At 41.0% G+C, this 27,988-nt stretch overlaps 1 protein-coding gene across 4 annotated transcripts in view; it reads right to left on the bottom strand.

The window, feature by feature from the left end:
- The window catches only part of OSBPL5 (oxysterol binding protein like 5), a 146,071-nt gene that overhangs the window by 44,722 nt on the left and 73,361 nt on the right, over positions 1-27,988 (bottom strand). For all 4 annotated transcript variants that reach the window (XM_056527850.1, XM_056527853.1, XM_056527851.1 and 1 more), the window contains 9 exons: positions 26,308-26,464; positions 25,989-26,062; positions 13,780-13,860; positions 11,930-12,031; positions 9,318-9,521; positions 9,068-9,152; positions 7,782-7,953; positions 7,014-7,200; positions 5,465-5,649 (listed from right to left, as the gene is read on the bottom strand). In XM_056527850.1, coding sequence (XP_056383825.1) covers positions 5,465-5,649; positions 7,014-7,200; positions 7,782-7,953; positions 9,068-9,152; positions 9,318-9,521; positions 11,930-12,031; positions 13,780-13,860; positions 25,989-26,062; positions 26,308-26,464 — 1,247 coding nt within the window. The remainder of the gene's footprint in view (positions 1-5,464; positions 5,650-7,013; positions 7,201-7,781; positions 7,954-9,067; positions 9,153-9,317; positions 9,522-11,929; positions 12,032-13,779; positions 13,861-25,988; positions 26,063-26,307; positions 26,465-27,988) is intronic.

Here is a 27,988-nt window from a genome sequence, read left to right as displayed (position 1 = left end):
GCACAGCAGCTGAATACTCAAGCCAAGGCAGAGCAGGTTGTTGGTGATCCCTCTAGCACCCTGTACTTATGGCACATTCTGGCTGCAGTAGATAAGTTTCTGCTATATTATTGGTATGGGGTGAAAGTTCAGATCCCCCGCACTGCCCGCCCCTGGAAGTCGGGCAGAACGGGGGAAGGTGGCTGCGGGGGCTCGTGGGGACCTGCGGCATAGGGAAGGAACACGCGGGGACCGGCGGCCTTACCTGGAGCAGCGGAGGGACCGAGGAGCAGCGGCGGGACAGGCCACGTGGAGAAGCAGCGGCAGGACCGGCAGGTAAGTACATGGTCCTCAGAGGCAGCAGTGAAGATCTTCACTGCTGCTTCTAGGAGTCTTAAAACTACAACTCCCAGCATGCCCAGACAGCAGTTGGCTGCTCGGGCATGCTGGGAGTTGAAGTTTTGCAACATCTGGAGGGCCACAGTTTGAGACCATTGACCTACATGTCATTGCTGTCCTGGCACAGCAGCTAAATACTTAAGCCAAGGCAGAGCAGGTTGTTGGTGATCCCTCTAGCACCCTGTACCTATGGCACATTCTGGCTGCAGTAGATAAGTATCTGCTATATTATTGGGTGGGTATTTGGTGAACAGTGTTGTACATTACTTGGGCACTATATGAAGGGGCAGGATGGCATATAAGGCATAGAACAGCGTGGCACTGCTATTTGAGCTCTGTATGAAAGTAAAATAGAACATAGTGTACGGTATAATATTTGGGTATCAATATGGCACCAATATGATATATAGTGTATATCTACTGAAAAGCGCGATTATTTAGGTACAGTATAGATGTAGTATAATATATAGCGTATAAAACTATCTTTTAACCCCTGTACGTGGGTAGTAAGGTAGAAGAAGCGCACGGCTGTGCGCAAAAACGGCTGTTAGCCTCTGAGCACCCTTATCCAGTCGTCTCCCAGCACTACGGAAATATCCGAAATACAGACTACCACAGGACCAGTGAGTGCGAGTGAACGCTCTCCTTGTTACTGCGCATGAATACTAGTATACTTTGATGCTCAGCACCACGGCAGTGAAAAATTATTTAAACAGCTAAGGCCACTGACACCGCTAACCACACTCCGATATTTAAAGGGGTACTCCCGTAGAAAACTTTTTTTTTAAATCAACTGGTGCCAGAAAGTTAAACAGATTTGTAAATCACTTCTGTCAAAAAAAAATCTTAATCCTTCCAGTACTTTTTAGGGGCTGTATACTAAAGAGAAATCCCAAAAAACACAGTCATGACCACAGTGCTCTCTGCTGTCCATTTTAGGAACTGTCCAGAGTAGCATATGTTTGCTATGGGGATTTTTTCCTACTCTGGACAGTTCCTAAAATGGACAGCAGAGGTCAGCAGAGAGCACTGTGGTCATGACATCAGAGGAAATGCATTTCTTTTTTGGATTTCTCTTTAGTATACAGCCCCTAAAAAGTACTGGAAGGATAAAGATTTTTCAATAGAAGTGATTTACAAATCTGTTTAACTTTCTGGCACCAGTTGATTAAAAAAAAAAGTTTTCCACGGGAGTACCCCTTTAATATAAAAGTACAATAAGTAACAGAGCAGTGCCCTCCAAATTTTCTACAAATATATATATATATATATATATATATATATATATATATATATATATAGCTTATAGCACTATGGCATTATTACTTGTGCTCTTTATGGTAGCAGTACAATATATAGTATATGGTACTATTATTTGAGAACTGAATGTTGGTGGTGATGTATATGGTTTTAAGCACAGAAATTAACTATTATTTGGGCACGGTTTGACTGCAGTATAATGTACAGTATAGTGTATTTAGGTAGTACATGGTATATATATATCACTGAATAGCATTATTATTTCGGTACTATATTACAGTAGTATAATATATATTTTGAGCCCGTTGTGTGGGTGTTAATGTACATGGATTATAACACTGAATGGCACAATTATTTGAGCACTGTATGGTTGCCGTGCGATATATATTATATAGTACTACTATTTAAGCCCTGTACGTGGGAAGTATGGTATACTGTATATCGTATATTATATGCATATTGTATTTTATGAATTGCACTATTATTTAGGGTCTATATGAGAAAAGAGTAGTAAGTTTCTGGCATACAGCATTATTGAGGGTGGAATGATATAATAGTTCATTAGTATGATGTATTATAGTAGTAGGGGGGGGGGGCATCCAAAGTCAGGGAAGAGAATGTCCTCCCTGCAGTACACACAGTGTGAAGAAATATGTTATGTATTTGTCTGTTATGTGTGTCTAGTGCCACTAGATGGCTCTGTAGCGGAGAGGTTCTAAAATAGCACAGCAATGTCAGTTATGTCTATCTTGTTTGTCACACATGTAAAAAAAACTCTTTGGTTCCTTGTTCAGTCTCCGTTTTTTGTTTTGGAAGTGAAAGACATAAACCATTGCTGTCGAATTGTATTAAAGGACATCTGTAGCGCAATATAATGAGCACTGGGGCCCCCCGGGATCTCCTGGACGGGGCCACGGCAGTCTGCAGGAAGTGCAGTTTTGTCCCCAGCAGAAAGCCGCGGCAGACACGCCCCCTCCATGTATCTCTATGGGGTACATGGAGGGGTCGTGTTGGCCGCCGCATCATGCGGGGACGGAACGCCCCCTTTTCCAGCATACTGCCGCGGCCCTGTCCAGGAGATTGCGGGGGGGGCCCCAGCGCTTGGACCCCCTGCGATCTAGGAGATAGGGGATAAGTTATATTGCACTACAGATGTCCAACAACAATTAAGTACAAGACATAACAAAACAAGATCAAAGAAAGGGAACATCTAATTGCAATTACTAATGCTGTGGGGGGGGGGGGGGGGGTATTACTTTTTTAACGTAGATGTTGATTATGTTAAATTAAATATAATGGTGGGGCAAGCCGTGCTCAACAGGAATGTCCCCTGACTTTTTAGCTGGTGTCTTTTGGTTTCACCCTCTCCTCTTCTGTGGCTAAATCCTGGGTTCCTGGGAGGGGGGTCCTTGTTGGTCATGGCCCAATCATGCTCCAGTGATGTTCTCGCCAGCCCTATCTCTTCCCTCGTGTGCCGGGTCACCTCCCTCCGTCCTTTTTTCTTTGCTTGTTCAGTTTTCTGCTGTTGTTATCTGGGTGTTCTTTCTTTTCCAGTTGTGTGTGTGATCAGCTTGTATAAGTCACAGCGGGCAGTCAACGGAAGAGTCATGACCAAAAAAACAGAAGTGCCTTTAGTTTTCTACGTTTAAAAATATTTAAATAAAAGCAGTGGCCGACCCCCATCCACCTTAAAATTAACCTGTGTCTAATAAATCCATTATGACTTAGTCTCAGGGACTGAAGGGGGCGCTAGAGTCCAGTGTAGTATCTAATCCAGACACATTGTTAGTTGCACCCTGCTTCTCTAAATCTTCATATTTTGCTCTTTATATTGAAGTGCAATCATTTTGTGACATTTAGGTTCCATTTGTAGAGAAATAAAAGCCACTTATCATGGTGCTGCTGAGCCGCAGCGCTGTCTGACGTAAGTACTTTTGCTTTTGATCCGGGTGATGGGTCAATAATTGAATGACTCTTCCCCAGGATAATCAAATAGACAAAAGACAATGCAGTAAGACATCTGCTATTCATCATCCAGCATTTAATGGACTGCTAGAATGTAATGCAGACAAGCCTAAGAAAGTCAACCCTCCATCTTCATAAGGTCAAGAAATAATGAACAAACCCTAGCTCTTCTTAATGGATGCCCGGAGGAGAGTGATACAGATCCTTCTAAAACCAAAACCTCAGAAGATGGATGAAACCAGACAAATACATAACTGGTGTCCTCTAGACATGAGATAATCCTGAGTATCTATTCTGCTCCAGCCTCTGGCTCCAAAACTGATCAGGTATAGCTGTCATGGTTCCCATTTAAATGGAAGTGTTGATACTAATATGAACAGAACCTTATAGAGCCAGATAAGACAGTTAAAGATGTAATGTGTGTCAGCCTATATGTCTGCCTGTATATTAGCATACTGTATTTACCTGAATGTAGGCCTTATACTCCAGAGCTGTTCTCACTATTCTGCTGATGGGGTCACTGTGTACATACATTACATTACTTATCCTGTACTGATCCTGAGTTATATTCTGTATTATACTCCAGAGCTGTACTCACTATTCTGCTGGTGAGGTCACTGTGTACATACATTACATTACTTATCCTGTACTGATCCTGAGTTATATCCTGTATTATACTCCAGAGCTGTACTCACTATTCTGCTGGTGAGGTCACTGTGTACATACATTACATTACTTATCCTGTACTGATCCTGAGTTATATCCTGTATTATACTCCAGACCTGTACTCACTATTCTGCTGGTGAGGTCACTGTGTAGATACATTACATTACTTATCCTGTACTGATCCTGAGTTATATCCTGTATTATACTCCAGAGCTGTACTCACTATTCTGCTGGTGAGGTCACTGTGTGCATACATTACATTACTTATCCTGTACTGATCCTGAGTTATATCCTGTATTATACTCTAGAGCTGTACTCACTATTCTGCTGGTGAGGTCACTGTGTATACACATTACATTACTTATCCTGTACTGATCCTGAATTATATCCTGTATTATACTCTAGAGCTGTACTCACTATTCTGCTGGTGGGGTCACTGTGTACATACATTACTTATCCTGTACTGATCCTGAATTATATCCTGTATTATACTCTAGAGCTGTACTCACTATTCTGCTGGTGAGGTCACTGTGTGCATACATTACATTACTTATCCTGTACTGATCCTGAGTTATATCCTGTATTATACTTTAGAGCTGTACTCACTATTCTGCTGGTGAGGTCACTGTGTATACACATTACAATACTTATCCTGTACTGATCCTGAATTATTTCCTGTATTATACTCTAGAGCTGTACTCTCTATTCTGCTGGTGGGGTCACTGTGTACATACATTACATTACTTATCCTGTACTGATCCCAAGTTACACACTGCTGGTGGAGTCACTGCATCACTCTTCCTCTACACAGGTTTTGATAAATCTCTCCCCCATTCTGCTGATGAACACAGTGACTCCACCTGCAGAATAGTGGGGGGACAATGTATCATTCCCTGCACCAGCGCAAAGTGGCACTCTGCGCTAGAGCAGGGAATGAAAAATTCCTCCCAGTTCCTAGGTTTACAGGTCTGAAAAAATACTTTGAGTTGTATACAATCTTGTGGACTGCAGCTTTTACTCTAGAAAACAAATGTTTGTGTAGCCTTAGCCTAAATCTGTCTCACAAAGGATATGTTGGCAGGTGGAGTTTTTTTTTGCTGCAAAACTGTGACATGTGAGCATAGATGTGAGTGATATTATTTTGTATGTGATCTGTATATTTACTGCTGCGTTGATAATAGTGTTGTGCACTCACTCTGAGAGGATGTCTGCGTGATAGTAATAATCCGACAATTTGTTCAGAAAAGAGCGAGGCTCCAGGATAAACGTCGGCAGAACGACTCTTGACAGGTCCATGCCGGGTCTCATTTGTTTTAGTATAGTCCACATCAAGCTTTTGTTTTCATCCGAGACGGTCTCCATCTGTGACGCTTCTCCGATCTAACATCACAGAAAAACAAAGGATCAGATTATTTATCAGAGGTTTCTCAAAATCTGTAACTTTCCCTTCCTACCATGTGTTATTAATAACAATGGTGTCTATGAAGTGCCACCTCAGGCACTAGGGGTAATTTCTGCACCTACTATAGCTACTTTACTTTTAGAAGCCAGAAAAATCCTTAAATAAACTGTTCTGGGTTATTGCAATGTAATATATGATGCAGCACTAAAACTGGCTACACATGTCTACCTGATACACCTGCCGTTGTGACACTTTATCCAGGCTGACATGATGTGACGGCTGCCATAATCTTGTTATTTGACAATAAATGTATATAATACCATAATGCTATGTTAGAAAAAACGAAGTGAATGTACCCCAGAATTCTGTTTGCTTTACTAAGGTAAATTATATGATTAAGCACATCTACTATTCGACTTTAAAACAGTAATTTGATGTCAAGTAAAATAAATAAAAAGATGCTGCAGAAGCATATAGCATTGCTTGGATGCCTGTTAGTCAGTGCACAACTCCCAGAATTCCCACAGTCCTCCTAAAACCCTCCTGTCAGTTTCCCACCCATATCTGTGGCAGAGCATTGCATAAAATAGCAGACCATCTTTTCACACAGCCAGCAAGTTTCTAAAAACTGCTGTATTCATTCCCTGTCTGCTTCTCTGCCTGTGGCATTGTTAAGCACAAGGCAGCCTACAGTAACCGCACCTGCTGAGACAACACCACACTGACCATGAGAAGACTATGCAACTTCCTGTCAGGGGTTAAGGCAGAAAAAGCATGCTAAGCCATTATGATTTGTGATAATACTTTATTAGTAAGTAATATATCTTGGAGTGATATTTTTATTTAAATAACATTTTTCTGATACTGAAATACCCCTTTAAGGTTTGAACTCAGCTGTTACTGTATTTTTATACCAGATACTGAGAACAGTTCCTCTTCCAATGATGACACACAATCTGTTGTGTAGACTTGTCTCTCTATCTGTGGCCGCCTTTGTACAAACAAGACCGAACAACCAATATAACACAATATATTTCATGGCAAATATTTTTAAAGTTGCAGACTTACCAGGGGATCTCCCTATACATTGCAAACTGAACATCACAGATTTTAATGGACATTGTCTTATAAACACACTAAGATGTAACATGCTGCAGATGTCAAATGCCAACAGAAAACAAAGACATGCAGAAGTTCCATCGTGCCCTTCAAGTGAACTATACGGGCTTTGAAATTATGGATTAACCTCCGAAGGATGTCACCAACCGCAAGTGTCACCAACCGCTAGTGTCACCAACCCCAAGTGTAGAATATATTTAGGGTTTTAAGCGTCCCAACGTACCTCTCCAAATTCCTCGTATAGTTCCTCCATGTATGTGGTACCTTCTCTAGCTAGAGAGATCTCACCATGTAATTCGGATTGGTCACTCTCACTTGTTTTCCGACTCTGCTCGTGTTCAGACTCTTCTATATTGTCTTTTTCTGATTTGTCAGACATGGTGTCATTTTCTGGACCACCTTCATGAAGCCTAAAAAAATAAATCTGTCCACTTATTCTAATATAACGCAGATAATCAGAGAATATAAACTCTGTAGGTTCAACTATTCCGGGTTAAATCCTATTATAAAGCTGCTGCTTTGTCCCTGATTTACACTGTGGCCCTTAAAGGATTACTCCGCCCCCCAGCATCTGGGAACATTGAGTTCCGAACGCTGGGTGCGGGCTTCCGTGTTCACGCCTGCCTCCTCGTGACGTCACGCCCCGCCCTGTCAATGAAAGTCTATGGGAAGGGGCAGCCACGCCCCCTCCCATAGACTTGCATTGAGGGGGCGGGACGTGGCATCACAGGGCGGGGCATGACATCACAAGGGGGCGAGCATGAACACGGAAGCCCGCACCCAGTGTTCGGAACTCAATGTTCCGGATGCTGGGGAGCGGAGTAACCCTTTAATCATATTGGCAGATGCATATAAACATAAGGCGACCACAGCCTCAAGAAGAAGTCAGTGTATGGAGAATTTATTTCCATTACAAACACAACAGAATAAATATAGGGGATTCTTAATTAAGGAAAAATGTCTAGAAGAGGTACAAGCTTGAGGATCTTACATAAAGAGTTCTTGTTCTGAGATGGTGGATGCCTGCAGTAGTGTGTACAGCCCATTGTGGGTCATATCGGGTGGGGTGATGGCATCTCCTTCCTTTCCTTGCTTGGGCAAATTAATCTTGAAGAGACTGGAGCACCGAAGAGCCAATTCAAGAGCGTCCATCCAACAGCGTCCTGAAACACAAGACATATGAATGTAGAAATCTCAATGATAACTAATGGAAATATTAAGCCATGCATTACAACAGGTAAACGTTTATCCAGAGTTGATAGCTGAACAGAGAAATTAAATACCTATTGCCAGTTTAAGTCAATTTTGGTGGGATCTGCAGATAATTGGGTGTTCATGGTGGTCTTTAGACATTGGCTTGCTGGCACATCCACCTAATTTTAACATGCCAACCAACATCCTATGTCTGTAAACAGGTTTAAAGGGGTACTCTGGCCCTAATACATCTTATCCCCTATCCAAAGGATAGGGGATGAGTTGTCTGATTGAGGGGGTCCTGCCGCTGTGGACCCCCGCAATCTGTCATTGCACACCCACCTTTGCGAGCTTTCCGCAGCGTTGAAGGCTCAGAGTGCGCAACGTGACGACCATGGGGCCGCAGTATCGTGACGTCACGACTCCGCACCCGTGTGATGACATGCCCCGCCTCCCATAGACTTGCATTGAGGGAGCGGGGCATTACTCCGGCCCCGTGGTCATCACGCTGCACACTAGGAGCCTCCAGCTATGCGGAGAGCTTGCAAAGGTGGGTGCTGAATGACAGATTGTGGGGGTCCCCAGTGGTGGGACCCCCGCGATAAGACATCTTATCTCCTATCCTTTGGATAGGGGATAAGATGTATTAAGGCCAGAGTACCACTATAAGTTACTTAGTCTAAGCTGGCCAAATCCCCCAAAAGCTTTACCAGACATGTTATTTCTATAGGTCAAAGTAGATAAAGCCTTCAAGACATGTCTGGTGCTTCTTATCTTTGGAGAAACCAAGAATTGATCAGGTTGGAATCTAACCTGTCCAAACACTGTTCTTTTAATAAAAGAAATGTTATAGCTATCCTATAACAATTAGATTGTTGGTGGATCCTGAGACATGAAAATCTTGAAATCTGATAAGCTTAAAGCCTTTTAAGGCCCCCATATACTTTAGTGAAAAGTTGGCCAACCCAACCAATTTACATGGGACCAGAAACTCTGTAATGTGTATGGGCCACTCTCAACTCTCTCCCTAGAATGTCTATCATCGATCTATTTGGGCAATTGATCTAAAAAAATCAATCTTACCATCAGATTCAGAAGCTGCCCTGAATATTAAGTAGCTACTGGGAAGAGGTAGAGTAATGGATCCAACATTTTCACCTTTAGGACCCTAAAAAGTGAGAATCATATGGTCAGTATTTGGTCTTTGTATTTAAGGATCAGCCATGGAAAAGGTCATATAATTCTGTGGTATCCAGATGTATAGCCTCAAGCTCTAGGCTCTACAAACAACTACCAGTCCTCCCTTAAAAAAGGACATTCTACTGAAAATTACCTTAACTGCCCAAATGGACTGATCCAACGGGTGATAAAGTTTAAAACAAAATCCGTCTTTCTTTGTGGGTCTCTCAATCAGCTCACAGGAGTGGAGCATTAAGGTTCCCACCCACTGCCCAACCTTTGGTGTTTTGTATATCAGGAGTAGTCCCGGCTTCAGAACACACCATAGCTTAGTCCAGCTCTTCAGTGTGCCCCGAATCTAAAGATAAAAACAATAAACAAGGAAGAATATTGTAAACCTTAAAGGGGTACTCCGCTAGAAAAAAAATGTCTTTAAATCAACTGGTGCCAGAAAGTTAAACAGATTTGCAAATTATTTCTATTTAAAAATCTTAATCCTTCCAGTACTTATCAGCTGCTATTTGCTCCACAGGAAGTTATTTTATTTTTGAATTTCCTTTCTGTTTGACCACAGTGCTCTTTTCTGACACCTCCGTCCATTTTAGGAACTGTCCACAGTAGGAGCAAATCCCCATGGCAAACTTCACCTACTCTGGACAGTTCCTAAAATGGACCGAGGTATTAGCAGAGAGCACTGTGGTCAGACAGAAAGGAAATCCAAAAAGAAAAGAACTTCCTGTAGAGCAAACAGCAGCTGATAAGTAGTGGAAGGATTAAGATTTTTAAATAGAAGTAATTTACAAATCTGTTTAACTTTCTGGCACAAGTTGATTTAAAAAAAAAATGTTTTCCAGCAGAGTACCCCTTTAAATACAAGCAGACTTTTTGTTCCCTATGTGCGAAACTACAGCTACTATAATACTGGCACCTATATACAAGAATATAACTACTATAATACTTCCCTGTTTGTACAAGAAAAAAACCATTACAATACTGCCCACGATATACAAAAATATACAATAACTACTATAATACTTTGTACAAGAATATAAGTACTATAATACTGCCTCCCATGTACCAGTATATAACTACTATAATACTGCCTCCCATGTACCAGTATATAACTACTATAATACTGCTCCTATATACAAGAATATAACTACTATAATACTGCTCCTATATACAAGAATATACCTACTATAATACTGCTCCTATATACAAGAATATAACTACTATAATACTGCTCCTATATACAAGAATATAACTACTATAACACTGCTCCTATATACAAGAATATAACTACTATAATACTGCCTCCTATATACAAGAATATAACTACTATAATACTGCTCTTATATACAAGATTATAACTATTATAATACTGCTCCTATATACAAGAATATAACTACTATACTGCCCCTATATACAAGAATATCACTACTATAATACTCCCCCTATATACAAGAATATAACTACTATAATACTGCTCATATATACAAGAATATAACTACTATAATACTGCCCCTATATACAAGAATATAACTACTATAATACTGCTCTTATATACAAGATTATATCTATTATAATACTGCTCCTATATACAAGAATATAACTACTATACTGCCCCTATATACAAGAATATCACTACTATAATACTGCTCCTATATACAAGAATATAACTATTATAATACTGCTCCTATATACAAGAATATAACTACTATAATACTGCTCCTATATACAAGAATAGAACTACTATAATACTGTTCCTATATACAAGAATAGAACTACTATAATACTGTTCCTATATACAATAATATAACTACTATAATACTGCTCCTATATACAAGAATATAACTATTATAATACTGCTCCTGTGTACAAGAATATAACTACTATAATATTGTCCCTGTATACAAGAATATAACTACTATAATACTGCCTCCTATATACAAGAATATAACTACTATAATACTGCCCCTATATACAAGAATATAACTACTATAATACTGCTCCGATATAAAAGAATATAACTACTATAATACTGCTCCGATATAAAAGAATATAACTACTATAATACTGCTCCTATATACAAGAATATAACTACTATAATACTGTTCCTATATACAAGAATATAACTACTATAATACTGCTCCTATATACAAGAATATAACTTCTATAATACTGTTCCTATATACAAGAATATAACTACTATAATACTGCCCCTATATACAAGAATATAACTACTATAATACTGCTCCTATATACAAGAATATAACTACTATAATACTGTTCCTATATACAAGAATATAACTACTATAATACTGTTCCTATATACAAGAATATAACTACTATAATACTGTTCCTATATACAAGAATATAACTACTATAATACTGCCCCTATATACAAGAATATAACTACTATAATACTGTTCCTATATACAAGAATATAACTACTATAATACTGTTCCTATATACAAGAATATAACTACTATAATACTGCTCCTATATACAAGAATATAACTACTATAATACTGCTTCCTATATACAAGAATATAACTACTATAATACTTCTCCTGTGTACAAGAATATAACTATTATAATACTGCCTCCTATGTACGAGAATATAACAAATATAATACTGCCCAGAAGTCCAAACACAAAGGAGCAAAAATAGAAGCAATAATGTTATTTCACAGCAGTTACTGTTTGGCCATAACACTTTATAGGAACATTAAAGGATTTATGGACAGGTTTCTTATGAATTACCTTCAGCCAGTCAGCTACAATCACCACCGTGGGATCTTTTAGGGCACTGAAGAGCTGTTTCGTGGCTCTCTTCTTCTCCTGCCTATAATTTTTCTTCTGTACCTGTGGAACAATGGAAAAGAGGGATTCATCACTTTGACTCTGGGATATGACCTTCTGGGGGCCCTATTTTTAATATTGGATATCGGATATTGGATCTAGCAGTCATCTGCTAATCCCTTCCATCCACCTCTGCTTCTATTGTCTGTAGGTTAGCAAGACAAGAAGGCAAAGGAAGCGGAGTTATGCATGAAGACACATAGGTAGACCTAGGAGCTGTTGGCACAGAACAGTACTTGCCTCATTTCTTTTTATTATAGATACAATGGAGTAATAAAAATGTTGCCATATCTTGTAAGGGCTCTAAAGATCCATTTCATTCTTAAAGGGGTACTCCGGCCCTAATACTTCTTATCCCCTATCCAAGGGATAGGGGATAAGATGTCTGCTTGCGGGGTCCCGCCGCTGGGGACCCCCACCAACTGTCATTCAGCTTCCACCTTTGCGAGCTCTCCGCAGCACTAAAGGCTCCGAGTGTGCAGCGTGACGACCACTGGGCTAAAGTATTGTGATGTCACGACTCCGCCCCCGTGTGAGATCACGCCCCGCCCCCTCAATGCAAGTCTATTGGTGGGGTCGTGACAGCCATCATGCCCCCTCCCATAGACTTGCATTGAGGCGGTGGGGCGTGATGTCACAATACTACGGCCCCGTGGTCGTCACGCTGCACACTCGGAGCCTCCAGCGCTGCGGACTGCTGGCAAAGGTGGGTGCTGAATGACAGATTGCAGGGGTCCTCAGCGGCGGACATCTTATCCCCTATCCTTTGGATAGGAGATAACATGTATTACGGCCGGAGTACCCCTTTAAGATTAGTGGTAAGTCAAGATCTCAAATTGGCAATGCAATAATCTTACTGTGATATATTATTTTGTATTATTTTATGTTTTACTACTTTATTAGTTTATTTTATATTTTGCTACTTTGAAAAATTAAAACCATATTTAAAAAGAAAAATGCCTTACTACTTTCACCCTATAACTTTTATTTATTTTTCCGTCTTCTGAGCTGTATGTGAGCTCAATCATTGCACTCCAGTCTTTTTTATTGCTTTATATTTAATTTATTTTATTTTTTGTTGTAGGATGTGATGTGACTAAAAAAACTATTTAGTAAATTTTTTTTTTTATTATTTAGCAGTTTTCATAATGTTATATTTTAACATATTTGACATTTCCTCCTGTGGTGACAGCAAATATGTTTTTTTTTTTTTTTGTTTAACTTTTTTTTATTTGAAACATCAGAAAAGAGGATATAAAAATCTTTATTAGGGGGAGATTACATTTTTTTTTTTACTTTTTATACACTTCTTTTAAACCACTCCAGGCGACTTGTATAAGCAATTCTTTGATTGCTTATACAGTTTAATGCAATTATCTTGCATTACACTAAATAGATTTTTTGATGATCTGCTTGTACAGCCTATAGGAGTAGATCACAGATGGCAGCCATGGAGGCCTATTTAATAGCCAGCAATGGAGATCGCTAGGTATGAAGCGGGCTCGGCTCCCATGCTCACTGTAATGGTATTTACCCCCCCATCTACCTTCCCAAAAAAATGTACCTCCTTTTTTGTATATAAAAACCTCAAAAATTGTATATTTGTTGGTTGTTTTTTTTTTTTTACTTGTCCTAACATTTCACATCTGCAAAGCGATTGAGCCCAGAGATAAGAGCCCAGACCCAGATAACATATACTATACAGTTCATCCCTTTATATCACATTATTATGGTCACATGGCGCCTCTCACCTTGAGGGTGTCCATCTTGGCCGATTTAGATGTGGGTGATAAGCATTCCTTGTCTGTCCCATTACAGAGTTTATTATCATTCTACAAGACACAGGTCAGACATTAGGTTTTAACATTACAGAAAACTAAAAATGTATATAATCGTTTGTATTTCCTGCAGGATAACTAGAAATGTATTGGAAATGAACTCTTGTTACCGCAGCTTCATCTGTGCAGTAATTGAACAAATTGTTCAAAAGTCTTCAAAAAATTTCTTGAACATTAGAAAGACACACTGAAAATTAAACAAAAAATTTAACCTTTTCTGCCCTTTTTTCTAGCAATATTCATATGAACAGTATGTATTAGTATTTAGAGATAAATCAGAACTGCACAGTGATATCTTTCCCAAGATTTCATTTTTGCATAGCACAACCGCTGCCCGACAGCAGAACTTCACGGTTTATTGCTGAGACATCTTACATCTTGTTTTTGGATTTTCTAGGAGTGACATTTTGATCGGTTACAATGAGACAATGTGCCCAATTGGCTCCATGGTTGACCTGCTGCAATCAGTATATACATATATAGTGGTATCCTTGGAATACTGCCTGTACAATATCCAACCTTACACAGAGTCCACACAATACATCAAAAACTTGTTGTACATCTTGGCAAAACATAGACGTTTCTAATATATTTCATAAAATGTTTTATCTATTTTTAAAGACATCATGGCTTATAAAAAAAAAAAAAAAAAGACTGCTAGGGTCCTTATACCACCCAGAACATAATCCTGTCCAGCTGCAGCATCATCTTTGTCCCCAGCTGAAGTACAGACTGGGACAAAGTCCAGGAAGTGAGGGTGGGACTAGCACTCTTCTGTGCTCACTCCTGTCCTATCAGACTGCAGCAGAAGATAACATCACAGAGAAGGTGTTACAGAGCAGCCTGCAGTGATAGGATGCAGAAACCCAGCACAAAACAGCAGACTTAGGGAGGAAATTAATGTATGGTAATTGAGAGCGGGCTCAGGGCTTTCTTTGTACATGCCCCTTGCTGAGCAGTGGATGTCAGAATGAGTGAGCAGCTAAACAAAGGGATTTGTAAGCCAACTACAGGAACAAGACACCTAAAAAATATGTAAAGAATCTGCATGGCATAGTCAGTAACATTTATATGCATTTTTTTTCTGTGATATGACAGGTACGCTTTAAAGGGGTACTCCAGGGAAATTAAGAAAAATAAAAATGCTCCAAAGCCACCACAATACCTGATCTGTGTCCCCTGTAGTTATTCATGTGGTTTTTGCAGCTCCTTTGGCCCCTGATTTCTCCTAAATACTTTTTCCTTGTTTGTAGCACGGACTACAAACTCCCAGAAGTCAGTGCAGCTCTGTGTCACTGCAGTTCACACACACTGTATTTGTCTTTTCTTTCAGACTATCCTTCCTCCAGCAAAAAAAATCATGCTGCGCTCTGAATAGCAGAAATCAGTGATTAGATTTTCAGCAGAAAGACTGCAGTTTTGTGCTCAGTTGTGACTATGAATCTTCACTGCTTTTCTCTCACAAGCTCTCACACAGGAAGGGGAGGGGGATGGGAGGTGTTGCTGTACAGCCAGGGCTCTAGACCAAACAGAAATCAGACAGAAATCAGGTGGTGTTGTCCTAAAGTGTGGGGGCTAGTCTCAGTGAGGGGTTTACACCAAGACAAGGTGGATTTGAGAATTACATTTTTCTCTGATTTCCTGCCTGTAAGTGACAGCTGAAAGAGGGAAACTGCTATATAATGAATTATATTTAGACAAATACATAGGTTGGTGAGAGGGAAAGGATGGGCTATGGGTTTAGTTCCCCAGAGTACCCCTTTAAGTAACTCCACCATATGAGGCTAAACTAATACAGCCAAAGAATACTTGAAGTGTACTTCTACACTTTTAGTCAGTTTTCGGAAAAATGGCTATAGTGCAGCATGGTGCATAATAGTCATGTTTTTTTAAATCATCTTAGTTCTGAATACAGAATGAAATACCTTTACCAACCACCCGTTGTCCCCTATTCCAGACACTTATGACTGTGTGATTAGGAGGCAGAGCTGGATTACGCTGGGTCTTACGCTGTATATAGAGTAGCTCCTTCTCCTAATGCACTGTTCTGAACATCTGGGAGCAGGGACAATGGGCACACAGTAAAGGTATTTCGGCACCAAATTCTAAATTAAAGTGATTTTCAGAAAACTGCCTAAAACCCCTCGTACAGAGGTACACTTTAAGAAATACCACTTCCTAGAACTAAAATAACATGGCAATACAATACATAAATAACACCACCATTCGGTGCTCAAGAAACAGCCTATAGTGTTAGAATACAGACATAAAGTGCTCAGTTACTACTGACATACAAGGCTCAGATATAATAGCCATACAGTACAGTACGTATACATACATACAGTGCATTTATAATATGGCTATGCAAAGTAGACAAACAATACAGACAAATTCTACAGCCAAACAGTGCTCAATCGATAAAGCCTTACAGTACTTATATAATACCCCAATACAGTGGCCAAACAATACAGCTATACAGTGTTCAAATACTACTGGCAAGCAGTGCCTAAATAATACAGCCATACAGTGGCCAAAAAGATACAGCTATACGGTGCTCAAATACTAATGCCAAGCAGTGCCGATAGAATACTGCAATACAGTACTCTGCAGCTTACAGTACAATCATACAGCTTAAAATATTTCTACCATACAGTATCTAGGGTGTATTGCCATATAGTGCCTAGATAATGCTGTCATACACAGCAATAATTGTTGTACAAGCCCATTGGCTCACAGCAAGGACAGAACAATTATAAAAGTATCAATTTAAAGGGGTTATCCACCATAAGGTGATTTTGTTACGTACCGGGTAGACAGTAATGGACATGCTTAGGAAGGATCTGCGCTTGTCTTGGGGCTAAATGGCTATGTTGTGAGGTTACCATAACACTGTGGCTAGCTTTTTGTGAACTTGTATTTCCTGTTTGACTTTTCTTTTTTTGACTACAAATCCCACAATTCCATTTTCCTCCCTCCCACACATCAGCCACCCCACCCATTGAAACAAAAGACCTGTCGTTTTCAATCAGGTTGCCTACAGCTGTTGCATTAGTTGCAGATCAATCCCTCCATCCATTGAAGCAGACAGGCTCCCTGTCATCAGCTGACTAGTGATGTGAGGTCTCGGACGCATTGCAAGCTGGGAAAAATCTGAGATGGCAGTCACTTTGTATGATGGTAAAAATAAATAGTGGGGGTGAAAATCACAGAAGAATTGTGAGAAAACCGTCACACACAGGTACAGACACTATATTATGAACTACACAAACTTTACAGCCCCTGTAGCATAGTCAAATAAAAAAATTGGAGTACCCCTTTAAAATTAAACACTAGAGCTATGTGTATGGAGATATGGAATTTTGCTGCCTACTATAAGTGTGAGCCCCTGATTATTAAAGTTATTAAAATGGTATAGAATAGGTATATAGTTAGCGCTGCATAGGTAGAAAGACATATTCTATACATATTCTATACAATTATAAAAGTACAAGTATTTAAACGAGTGTTTCCCATCAGGGTGCCTCCAGCTGTTGCAAAACTACAACTCCCAGCATGCCCGGACAGCCTTAGGCTGTCCGGGCTTGCTGGGAGTTGTAGTTTTGCAGCAGCTGGAGTCACCCTGGTTGGGAAACTCTGATCTAAACCATCAATAAGATTGACATCGACTAAAATAAATGAACCCCTATAGAGAGGGAATCTGAAGACCCAAGTATGAAAAATCAGTGACATCCCAGACCTGACCTACTTCCTTCTAAACAGTAGGGGGCACTATTGTTATGACCAATAAAAATAGTGAGGAAGATTTTGAGAACACACTATAGATGTCAATTGTCTAAGCCAAGAAGGGGACACGGACTACGTTACTGAGGTGTTAGTAATGTGAATGATGACTTCTTTGTAACGCGGCAGAGCAGCCCCCCTCCTGATTTAGCTCCTTGGTCTGAGGATTCTGCCGTCCTCGACAGGACTAAAGGAATTAAATGTGACACGTTCCTGCTGGTTAAATGTCACCAGGGAATTTTATTCAATCGTTCCTGCTTCTCTCAGCAGAAAATGGCTCCGCGTTGCAGCTTTTTTTCCAGGGCGATCCATAAAAGATGCTACAATACATTAGAGGCCTGAACAATGTATCTCACGTCATACACGGTGTAAAATCAGCAATATTGTACAAATGAGGTAAAAATTTTAAAAAGTCACTTTCCAATTGCTGTAAGATTTTTATTCGTCTGTTGACATAGTTATATGAACGCTTGTTTTTCGTAAGATAAGTTGCTCTCTTATGCCACAGTTTTGGGGTTCTTATATTTTATTGATTATTTTTTATAAACCCTTTTTTTGCCTGAAAAAGTGGAAACATTTCATTTTGTAATTCCTTTTTTTGCATTTTTAATTCACGCCAGGTCAGTACGATTACAGTCACGCCAAATTTATACAGGTTTTTTGTTGTTGCTGTTGTTTACATTTTTCTACTTGTATGCAATGCCGGGGGGCAAATTTTGATACAGGAAATCTTGTAGTTTTTATCAGAGCCATTTTGTAAGAAAAAGAAACAACAAAAATCATGGTGTTGTAGTTTTTTTTTTTTTGCGTTCAATATTCGGCATAAATAATGAACTTTTTTTTGTGGATCCTTACGGATGTGGAGATACCAAATATTTGTTATTTTTAATTTTTTTTTTTACTACATGTATTATGTAGAAAAAAGGGAAGATTAAAAAGAAAAATTTTTTTTTTTGTTGTGGGGGGGGGGGGGGGGGCAGTTGGAGGGACTTTTTATATTACATTGTAGTTTATTTACATTTTATTTTTTGTTACCTTTTTAAGGGGGCTTTCACAGCTGTCAGCAGATCATTAGTGCAGCATATTCTGCCTGTCAGAATAAAGCTGACAGGCAATGTACCTGGCCATGCTGCAGATATCTATGGTAGGCCTGGGGCCCTGGAAGCCTAATGGCATCAACGATCATGTTGCCAGACAGCCAATGAAGTTAAGCTTCTTTCACATTGGCACTGCGGCCCGTGTTTGACAGATGTCATTTTGATGGGGCGCAATGGGCAACAGCAGGTCCCGATGGACCCCATTATAGTCAAGGGGTCCGTCGGACACCCCTGTTTATCAGCAGAGGTATTTCCCTGGCCACCCCGATGGCTGTCACACTACCGTGTGTTACCGTGTGAAAGGGGCGGTTCAGAGAGACTCCTTATATGCAGTTGTCATGATTGACTCCAGCACGTAAGAAGCTTATCTACCAGGTGTGAAGAAACAATAGGAGTCCAGCTGTCTTGCTGCGATCCCGCAATCCTGGCATGGAAGACGCACACCGCTCTATTCTAGCAGCAGTGGGCTAGAAAAAGTACCTTTAAGGTGTACCTGTCAGATCCCACATACCTAATCCTGACCTCCAAATACCTCTTTTCATTAGTTCACAGTGTTAGAAATTATCTCAGGGGAAGGGGGCGTGTCCCTCCCTTGTGGTGGTGGTAGGTGTTTGGTGTGTGGTGGAAGGGGGCGTGTCCCTCCTTGTGGTGGTGGGAGGTGATTGGTGTGTTGTGGGAGGCGGTGTGTCCATCCTTGTGGTAGTGGGAGGTGATTGGTGTTTCCTGCTCATGCAACCTTGTCCATGTGTCATCTCTTGTCCATAATTCATGGACAAGCCTAATGTTGCTGCAGGACTGGTTATTGTCCCCTAGTGCTGAGATTTTCATGGGACATTTTTTTTTTATTAAATATTCCAAAAATGTTAAACAACCATATTACAAAAGCTCTTTAACTTTAATTAGTAACAACATATAAAAAGTTTTTCGATCTGACAGTGACCATATAATGACCACCTTAAAAAAGTGTATCAGTGGTCATTAAGAGGTTAAAGGGGTATTCCAGCCTATAACACTTATCCCCTATCCACATGATATGTATCATGTTTGCTTGCGTGGAGTCTCAACCCTTGGCCTCACCCATGATTGCAAAAGCGGGTTTGCGAGTCTCACCCATGATTGCAAAAGCGGGTTTGCGAGTCTCCTATTGTAAAAGAATATGCACTGCTACTTACTGTCTATGGGAATGCTGGACAGAGCACTTGGATAATCACTGGCGCTTCCTAAAACAATGAATGGAGTGGCAGTGTGCATGCACAACCACCGCACAACCAAAAGACTTGTTGATTATTGTGGAGGGGCCACACCAGTGAGAATGAATCCCCTATTCTGTGGACAGTAAACGCACTCATTGAACTCCATCATATGACAGAGGACAAAACGTTGGCTTCCGTTCAAGTGGTTTCCAATGGGGTTGAGGTTTATTTGCTTGGTGGAATAGCTGGGTACACATTTAGTTAAAATGGATGTCTATGTATGATGGATGAACATACTATTTATGTATGTCTCAAAGGAAATTAAGACACGGCACCCAAAGTTCTACTTCAATCTTGCTGCTTTATTGCCACAAGCAAGGCTTACAACGAGGTGCACTATTATGTAATTTACTATGTATATACTATTTATGTAATTTACTTTTCTTTATAATTTTTTTTAAGGGATTCGGACCTCTGTGTCAGAATATTAGACCTAAAAATTATGTGGGGATTAAAGGTGGAGGAAGGTCAGCACACTGAGGGACCTGGGAGATTCCAGGATATGGTTAATCATCTAGATTAATAGAGGTAACACAATTCTGGAGCATTTATCTACAGGTATTCATTAGCCTCCTGCTTCCCGCTCGGATGCCCATTGTAACCTCCCCGTATTATGTGCTGCGTTTCTCATGCTGCCCGATATCACAGAGAATGGTCGTCACTTGGATGTTCACAATACGATTCCAGGTGCAGTCGCCCAGACAGAGTTAATTACTGCAAATTAAAGCAATTTTTCTACAAATCTACTAATTTACTGTGAAATTATAATTGAAAATGTAATATGAAGCCGCTCTCTCGGTATAATGAGGGAGTGAGGGGGAGGGGGGGTTCTACGGTACCAAGTTATGGTTGATATTCCGTATAATTTACTATTTTTAGAATGGCAATCTGAGAATCTAATACACATGAGAAAAAAGATAATATGGGGGAACCCTGATCATGAGCAGAAGACTAAAAAAAACTAAAACGGAAAATGACCGAAATGCTTCTTATAGAGTCTGAACACCACCTCCTGTTTTCGTTTCGCGTCCATCATGCTCTATACTGCAGATTTTCTTATTTAGAGAAGAAAGTTAGAGAGAAGGATCAGGCAAGTTGAATTTCAAATTCTGATCCTTTTGTTCTTGGAGAGAGATAGAGGAGCCTGGCCGTGGCTTATCTTCTCCATTCAGAACACATGCACGCTTGGCCAAAGCAAGTATTAACGTGTGTTTATCGAAAGAAAGGACTGTCAGCTGCCCAAACGAATGTTCGGCAGACAATGTATCTACATATCTATCTATAGAATAGACCATAAATTTACCGTTTTTCATGGGTTGGCAAAATCAGATGCCATAATAGGAGTCACGTTTAGATATTTGCCCCTTTTCTTCGATGAACAACACTTTGTCCATTCAAGTGAATGGCTGGGCTGAGTCCTCCAGATCAGGAGCCACCCCTAGCTAATTGAAGGGGCTTAAAGGGGTACTCTGCTGCTCAGCATTTGGAACAAACTGTTCCGAATGCTGGAGCCTGCGACGGGAGCTTGTGACGTCATAGCACCACCCCCTCATGATGTCACGCCCAACCCCCTCAATGCAAGTCTATGGGAGGAGGCCACAGCTGTCACGCCCCCTCCCATAGACTTGCATTGTGGGGGCGGGGCTTGACGTCATGAGGGTAGCAGGGCTATGACTTCACAAGCTCCCGGCGCCGGCTCCAGCATTCGGAACAGTTTGTTCCAAACGCTGAGCAGTGGAGTACCCCTTTAAGCAGAAGTTTTCCTCTATGACATGTATATACACTCTAAGGGTATGTTCAGACTACGGATTATGAACGGAATCTCCGCTCGCAGAATTCCACGAGCGGAGATTCCATTCTGGAGGCCGACGCAATACTTCTGCGGTAGGACCGCGCGGCACTGCTCCCCCACCATTGACGGCTATGCAGTGTTCGCGGATTTCCGCACAAAGAATGAACATGTTCTTTCTTTGCGCGGAACAATTTCAGCGGCGGAGATGTCCGCCGCTGAAATTCCGCAGTGTGAACTGGTCTCACGGAAACCCAGTCACACTGATGTTTATGTTCACAGCACGTAATTCTGTTTGGGGAATTACGTAGTGTGAACATACCCTTAAAGGCATCACCTTGACATCCATGTGGTCATGTGATATAGTCATCACAGGGACTGTACACCATGTCAGGGAAGACATTTAGCTTTCCGACCATAAAGGAAAAAGATAATAAACTGGAAAATGGGGAATATGCATTTAAAATAGGCAGATCCAGGCGCACTGCAGTAAAGGAAATGGAACCTAAATACCTAAACCGTAATAATAATAATACTATGTAATGTTTATTGACAATCTGGCTCATTAGCATATTTCCCAGGCTGGAGGTTGTGAGTATGAATAATGCATGGGCGCGCCGCTGGGTTATATACAGTATGTTTACTGCAGAGCTACTGACATGAATTATTTACACCCAGGACCTGGAACACTAAGTGCTAGGACAGATTCTGCTGCAGTCTCCCGGCCGGGGGATGAGGCTGGACCCTGACTTCACAGCTCTATTAAAGCATTACAGCAACATCTCCTCATAATGTCGCTCCGTGCACACTTAAGATTCGGGAGGATATTTCATGTATTCTGGTTGCCAGGACACGGTGGAGGCAGCCAGATATTTTGGACTGATGTTCATGATAATACATCCCAGCAGATAAAGAGGCTTCCAGGTTTTAAAAGGACTATAACTGGTTTAAAGCTTCGCCTCATGCCCTTCAACACCAGGAAATGTCCACATACAAGAATGGCGCTGTTTCCAGGAAAAATAACAAGCATCAATTATTTTATTTTTTTTATATTACGAAATTGGGTCGATTAACTTACAGAGGTGGTATAGGAATAAAAAGATGGTATCTGCTTTTTTTGGCCTGTGTTTGCTTTTCATTTTAACAGAGCCGATACCAGACACAGCCAATGAGTGGCGCTGTTTATGAAGACAAAAAAAAATTCATATTACCAATTTAAAAAATATAAGATCGTGACTTATGTTGCCAATTCTGTTTCCACATAACATATCTATTGATAAATTTCCTGCAGTAGGAAGAAACTGGTCATGTGACATCATATTCAGGCGAAGCAGGAAAGGGATAGAAATGGTAAGGGGAGTAAAGTGTTTTAGGCATATTCTTAAAAAGTGTAGTTCCAGTTACTAGAGGAGCACTGGGGGTAATCCAAACTGTCTGTGCCATATATCTGGTGCAAATAACACCCACAAAAAAATGTGACTTGCTTATGTGACTTGCTTTACACTTTCAATGTATATTAGAGACTGTTAAACACTTTTGCACCTTGCCTGACTAGAGGGCATGAAAATGGTCATGTCTTTGGCAAAAATAAATGTTTAAATGCACCACTTTCTGATGCACATTTCTGTTGTAAAACTAAGCCAATCTAAAGATGCACAAGACAGCCCGAGTCACTGTTAACAATCTGGTTGGTGCATCCTTAGGGTATGTTCACACGCGCAGCTTTTTTAGCGGGTTTTCCGCTGCGTCTTTGAAAGTGGGCAGGCTCAGCAGATTTTCCGCGGCGGAATGTACACTGCGGAAAATCCGCCGCAAGCCCCATTGCAGTCAGTAAGGACTGTGGAATTCCGGAAAATCTGCTGCGGACAGCCGAGAAGAGCCCGTCCACTTTCAAATATGCAGCGGAAAACCCGCTAAAAAATCCACGTGTGTGAACGTACCCTTAGGCTGGGTTCACACCACGTTTTTGCAGTACAGTTCCCGTATATGTTTTCAATGTGAAAACCATACGGAACCGTATTGAAAACCATATACATTGACTCTCCATTGAAAACCATATGCCAAAATATGCATCCGGTTGTGTCCATTTTGCATCCTGTACGGTTTTGTCATTTTTTTTCCCCATACCCAACACCATAGCCTACTACGTTTTTTGGTCCGGGTGAAAAAACGTTTTGAAACGTATACTTTTTTAACATGGGAGTCAATGGGAACCGTACAGAACCGTATGAGCGTACGGTCCCATACGGTTTTCACCATACGGTTTTTTACTTTGTACAGTTTTTTTTGGGCATTTCAATCAAACAAGTGAAACTTTATTCATAATGGAATGAAGAGTTTTAAATAGAAGTAATTTACAAATCTGTTTAACATTCTGGCACCAGTTGATAAAAAAAAAAAAAATGTTTTCCAGGGGAATACCCCTTCAAGGGAGGTTTAACATCTTAAAGACACCCTGAGTCTGCTTCCTTTCTATAACACTGGGCCACGGCGTGGCCCCACGTCATAGCGGGTCAGACCCGGCCTCTAACAACGTCGTCCCGCCCGCTATTAACCCTTTAGAGGCGGCATTCAAAGATGATCTAAAGTGAAACGAAACTGCTGCAGGCGAAATCACGGCGTCCCGAACAGCTGTAGGACACGAGGAGGGTCCTCTTACCTGCCTCCTGGTGTCCGATCGCCGAATGACTGCTTAGTGCCTGAGATCCAGGCATGAGCAGTCAAGCGGCAGAATCATCGATCCATGGTTTCCTATGAGAAACCATTGATCAATGTAAAAGATCAGTGTGTGCAGTGTTATAGCCCCCGGGGGGGGGGCTATAACACTGCAACCAAAAAGTTAATAAAGATCATTTAACCCCTTCCCTAATAAAAGTTTGAATCACCCGCCTTTTCCCATAAAAAAAAAGTGTCAATAAAAATAAACATATATGGTATCGCCACGTGCAGAAATGTCCAAAATATAAAAATATATAGTTAATTAAACCGCACGGTCAATGGCGTAAGCGCAAAAAATTCCAAAGTTTAAAATAGCGTATTTTTGGTCATGAAAAAAATGAATGATAAAGCGATCAAAAAGTCCGATCAATACAAAAATGGTACTGCTAAAAACTTCAGATCACGGTGCAAAAAATGAGCCTCATACCGCCCTGTACGTGGAAAAATAAAAAAAGTTATAGGGGTCAGAAGATGACAATTTTAAACGTATACATTTTCCTGCATGTAGTTATGATTTTTTCGAGAAGTACGACAATATCCAACCTATATAAGTAGGGGATCATTTTAATTGTATGGACCTACAGAATAAAGAGAAGGTGTCATTTCTACCAAAACATGCATTGCATAGAAACGGAAGCCCCCGTAGATTTTTGGGTAAAATGACTGATGTCATTACAAAGTAGAATTGGTGGCGCAAAAAAATAAGCCATCATATGGATTTTTAGGTGCAAAATTGAAAGAGCTATGATTTTTAAAAGGTAGCGAGGAAAAAACGAAAGTGCAAAAACGAAAAAAAGCTCGGTCCTTAAAGGGGTATTCCAGGCCAAAACTTTTTTTATATATCAACTGGCTCCGGAAAGTTAAACAGATTTGTAAATTACTTCTATTAAAAAATCTTAATCCTTCCAATAGTTATTAGCTTCTGAAGTTGAGTTGTTGTTTTCTGTCTAACTGCTCTCTGATGAATTACGTCCCGGGAGCTGTGCAGTTCCTATGGGGATATTCTCCCATCATGCACAGCTACTGGGACGTGACATCATCATTGAGCAGTTAGACAGAAAACTTCAGAAGCTAATAACTATTGGAAAGATTAAGATTTTTTAATTGAAGTAATTTACAAATCTGTTTAACTTTTCGGAGCCAGTTGATTTTGCCTGGAATACCCCTTTAAGGAGTTAAGGCTCCACCATCAGCGCAATATTTAACAATTGTTTTTGCGGTCTACATTAAGGGCATGTTTTTTTTTATTTTTTTATTTTTAAATTAGAGGCAATATTGCATCTTTCCCAACTGTGGAGATCTTTAAAACCTAGAAAATCCAATGCCAGTTTAAATCATTCACTTCATTCACTGTTGCAAAACTATAAACGGCATCAAAATAATCAGCCCAGACTAACGTTCAACACGAGGTGGTAAAATATTGGGGCACCTTAGGTGAACATTGACCTCTTGTGTACAAGTCTTGAATACATGTGAATCAGGTACCTTATTAGCAGCATCTGGAGTCAGCGGAGCTTCATCCTTAACAATTGTTTGGCTGTTGTGTTCTGTATCTTTTCCTGCAGAGAAGTAATAAAAGAGCATTAACCTCAAACCTGTATTAGGCATTTACACAATATTAAGACTGTAATAATAAAGCTATGATAAGATCTATCTACAGCACCGAGGCAGCCTGTTTATGTTTTTCCAGGTAGCAACAATTTTGTCAACTATATTGCATTTGTGGCTTATTTAAACTAGCTATGTGGGAGTAACAGGTTACTTTGTATATTATTGGAACACCTCCCGTAACAGTAATACCCACCTGTATTAAGCGCATTCATATCATGATCAGCTCCAAATGACAAGTTCCGTGCCAGCTTGGGGTTGTCGTTCTTCGGAGGAGTAATGGCGGTAGGACACAAGGAAAATCTGCGCCGGAGGAAATTCTCCTCCTTCATGTTGTGCGCCGGAGAGGTTTTCTGGAAATAGAAAAAGTGTAAATTAGGTACAATTTTTATTTTTAAAAGTACATACAAGATCTCATGTGGAGTGTAGAAATAAATCCGAAATATATCCGCACTCACCGCTCGATACGTGACTCGATGCTCCTCCAACCGGGGCTGACCGGGGATACGGGCTGCAGAGATGGACGGCACTCAGAGGCTGACTACCGGTGTTTCCGCACAAAAATGCGCTTCATCCGGCCTCGAGGCGCTCAGAGGCTAACTACCGGTGTTTTTGGGCAAAAATGCGCTTCATCCGGCCTCGAGGCCGGATGAAGCGCATTTTTGCGCAAAAACACCGGTAGTTAGCCTCTGAGCACTGTCCATCTCTGCAGTCCGTATCCCCGGTCAGCCCCGGTTGGTGGAGCATCGATCATCCGATACGTGACTCGATGCTCCTCCAACCGGGGCTGACCGGGGATGCGCGAAAACACCGGTAGTTAGCCTCTGAGCACTGTCCATCTCTGCAGCCCGTATCCCTGGTCAGCCCCGGTTGGAGGAGCATCGATCATCCGATACGTGACTCGATGCTCCTCCAACTGGGGCTGACCGGGGATACGGGCTGCAGAGATGGACGGCGCTCAGAGGCTAACTACCGGTGTTTCCGCGCAAAAATGCGCTTCATCCGGCCTCGAGGCGCTCAGAGGCTAACTACCGGTGTTTTCGCGCAAAAATGCGCTTCATCCGGCCTCGAGACACTCAGAGGCTAACTACCGGTGTTTTCGCGCAAAAATGCGTTTCATCCGGCCTCGAGGCGCTCAGAGGCTAACTACCTGTGTTTTCGCGCAAAAATGCGCTTCATCCGGCCTCGAGGCCGGATGAAGCGGATTTTTGCGCGAAAACACCAGTAGTTAGCCTCTGAGCGCCGTCCATCTCTGCAGCCCGTATCCCCGGTCAGCCCCGGTTGGAGGAGCATCGAGTCACATATCGAGCGGTGAGTGCGGATATATTTCGGATTTATTTCTACACTCCACATGTTGATACCTACTTTATTCTATTGTATCCCAGCACCTCCGCAGACTCAATTCTGGATAGATGATTGGCTAGAGCTACCATCACACCGCACCTGGTCACCCAGTATTAGCCGTATTGAGCAGTGCTGCCTGAACCTACATTTTGTATCTGTACATACAAGATCTCCTTTACCCATAATGGTCTCATGAAGCCTATATATATAGTATTCTGCTCTATGGCAAAGTGTATGGGCCCCCTATTTGGATTGATTTTATTACAGTAAGATTCTGATTATCTTGTATGCTCAGAACCACCAAGGTTCCAGATTATGAAACATCACAATTTATTGGACAACCAAGGACAGACCTGTCATCAAAGATACTCCTGGACTGGTTTTCATTAATGGGGTACTCCCACTTATGGCATATCCACCTATTTCGAGATTGAGGGCCCTCTGGTCCTGTCAGCCTGTTTGCGGTGGCTAGAGGTGGGGGTGGTTTGTGCAGTATATGTAACTCCCATAAAGCCTAATGGGATTGCTACACT

The sequence above is a fragment of the Hyla sarda genome, chromosome 6 (assembly GCF_029499605.1).
Source record: "Hyla sarda isolate aHylSar1 chromosome 6, aHylSar1.hap1, whole genome shotgun sequence".
NCBI classification, from domain to species: domain Eukaryota; kingdom Metazoa; phylum Chordata; class Amphibia; order Anura; family Hylidae; genus Hyla; species Hyla sarda.
Note: the sequence above shows the minus strand (reverse complement) of the source record. Positions and strands in the feature narration are given on the sequence as shown.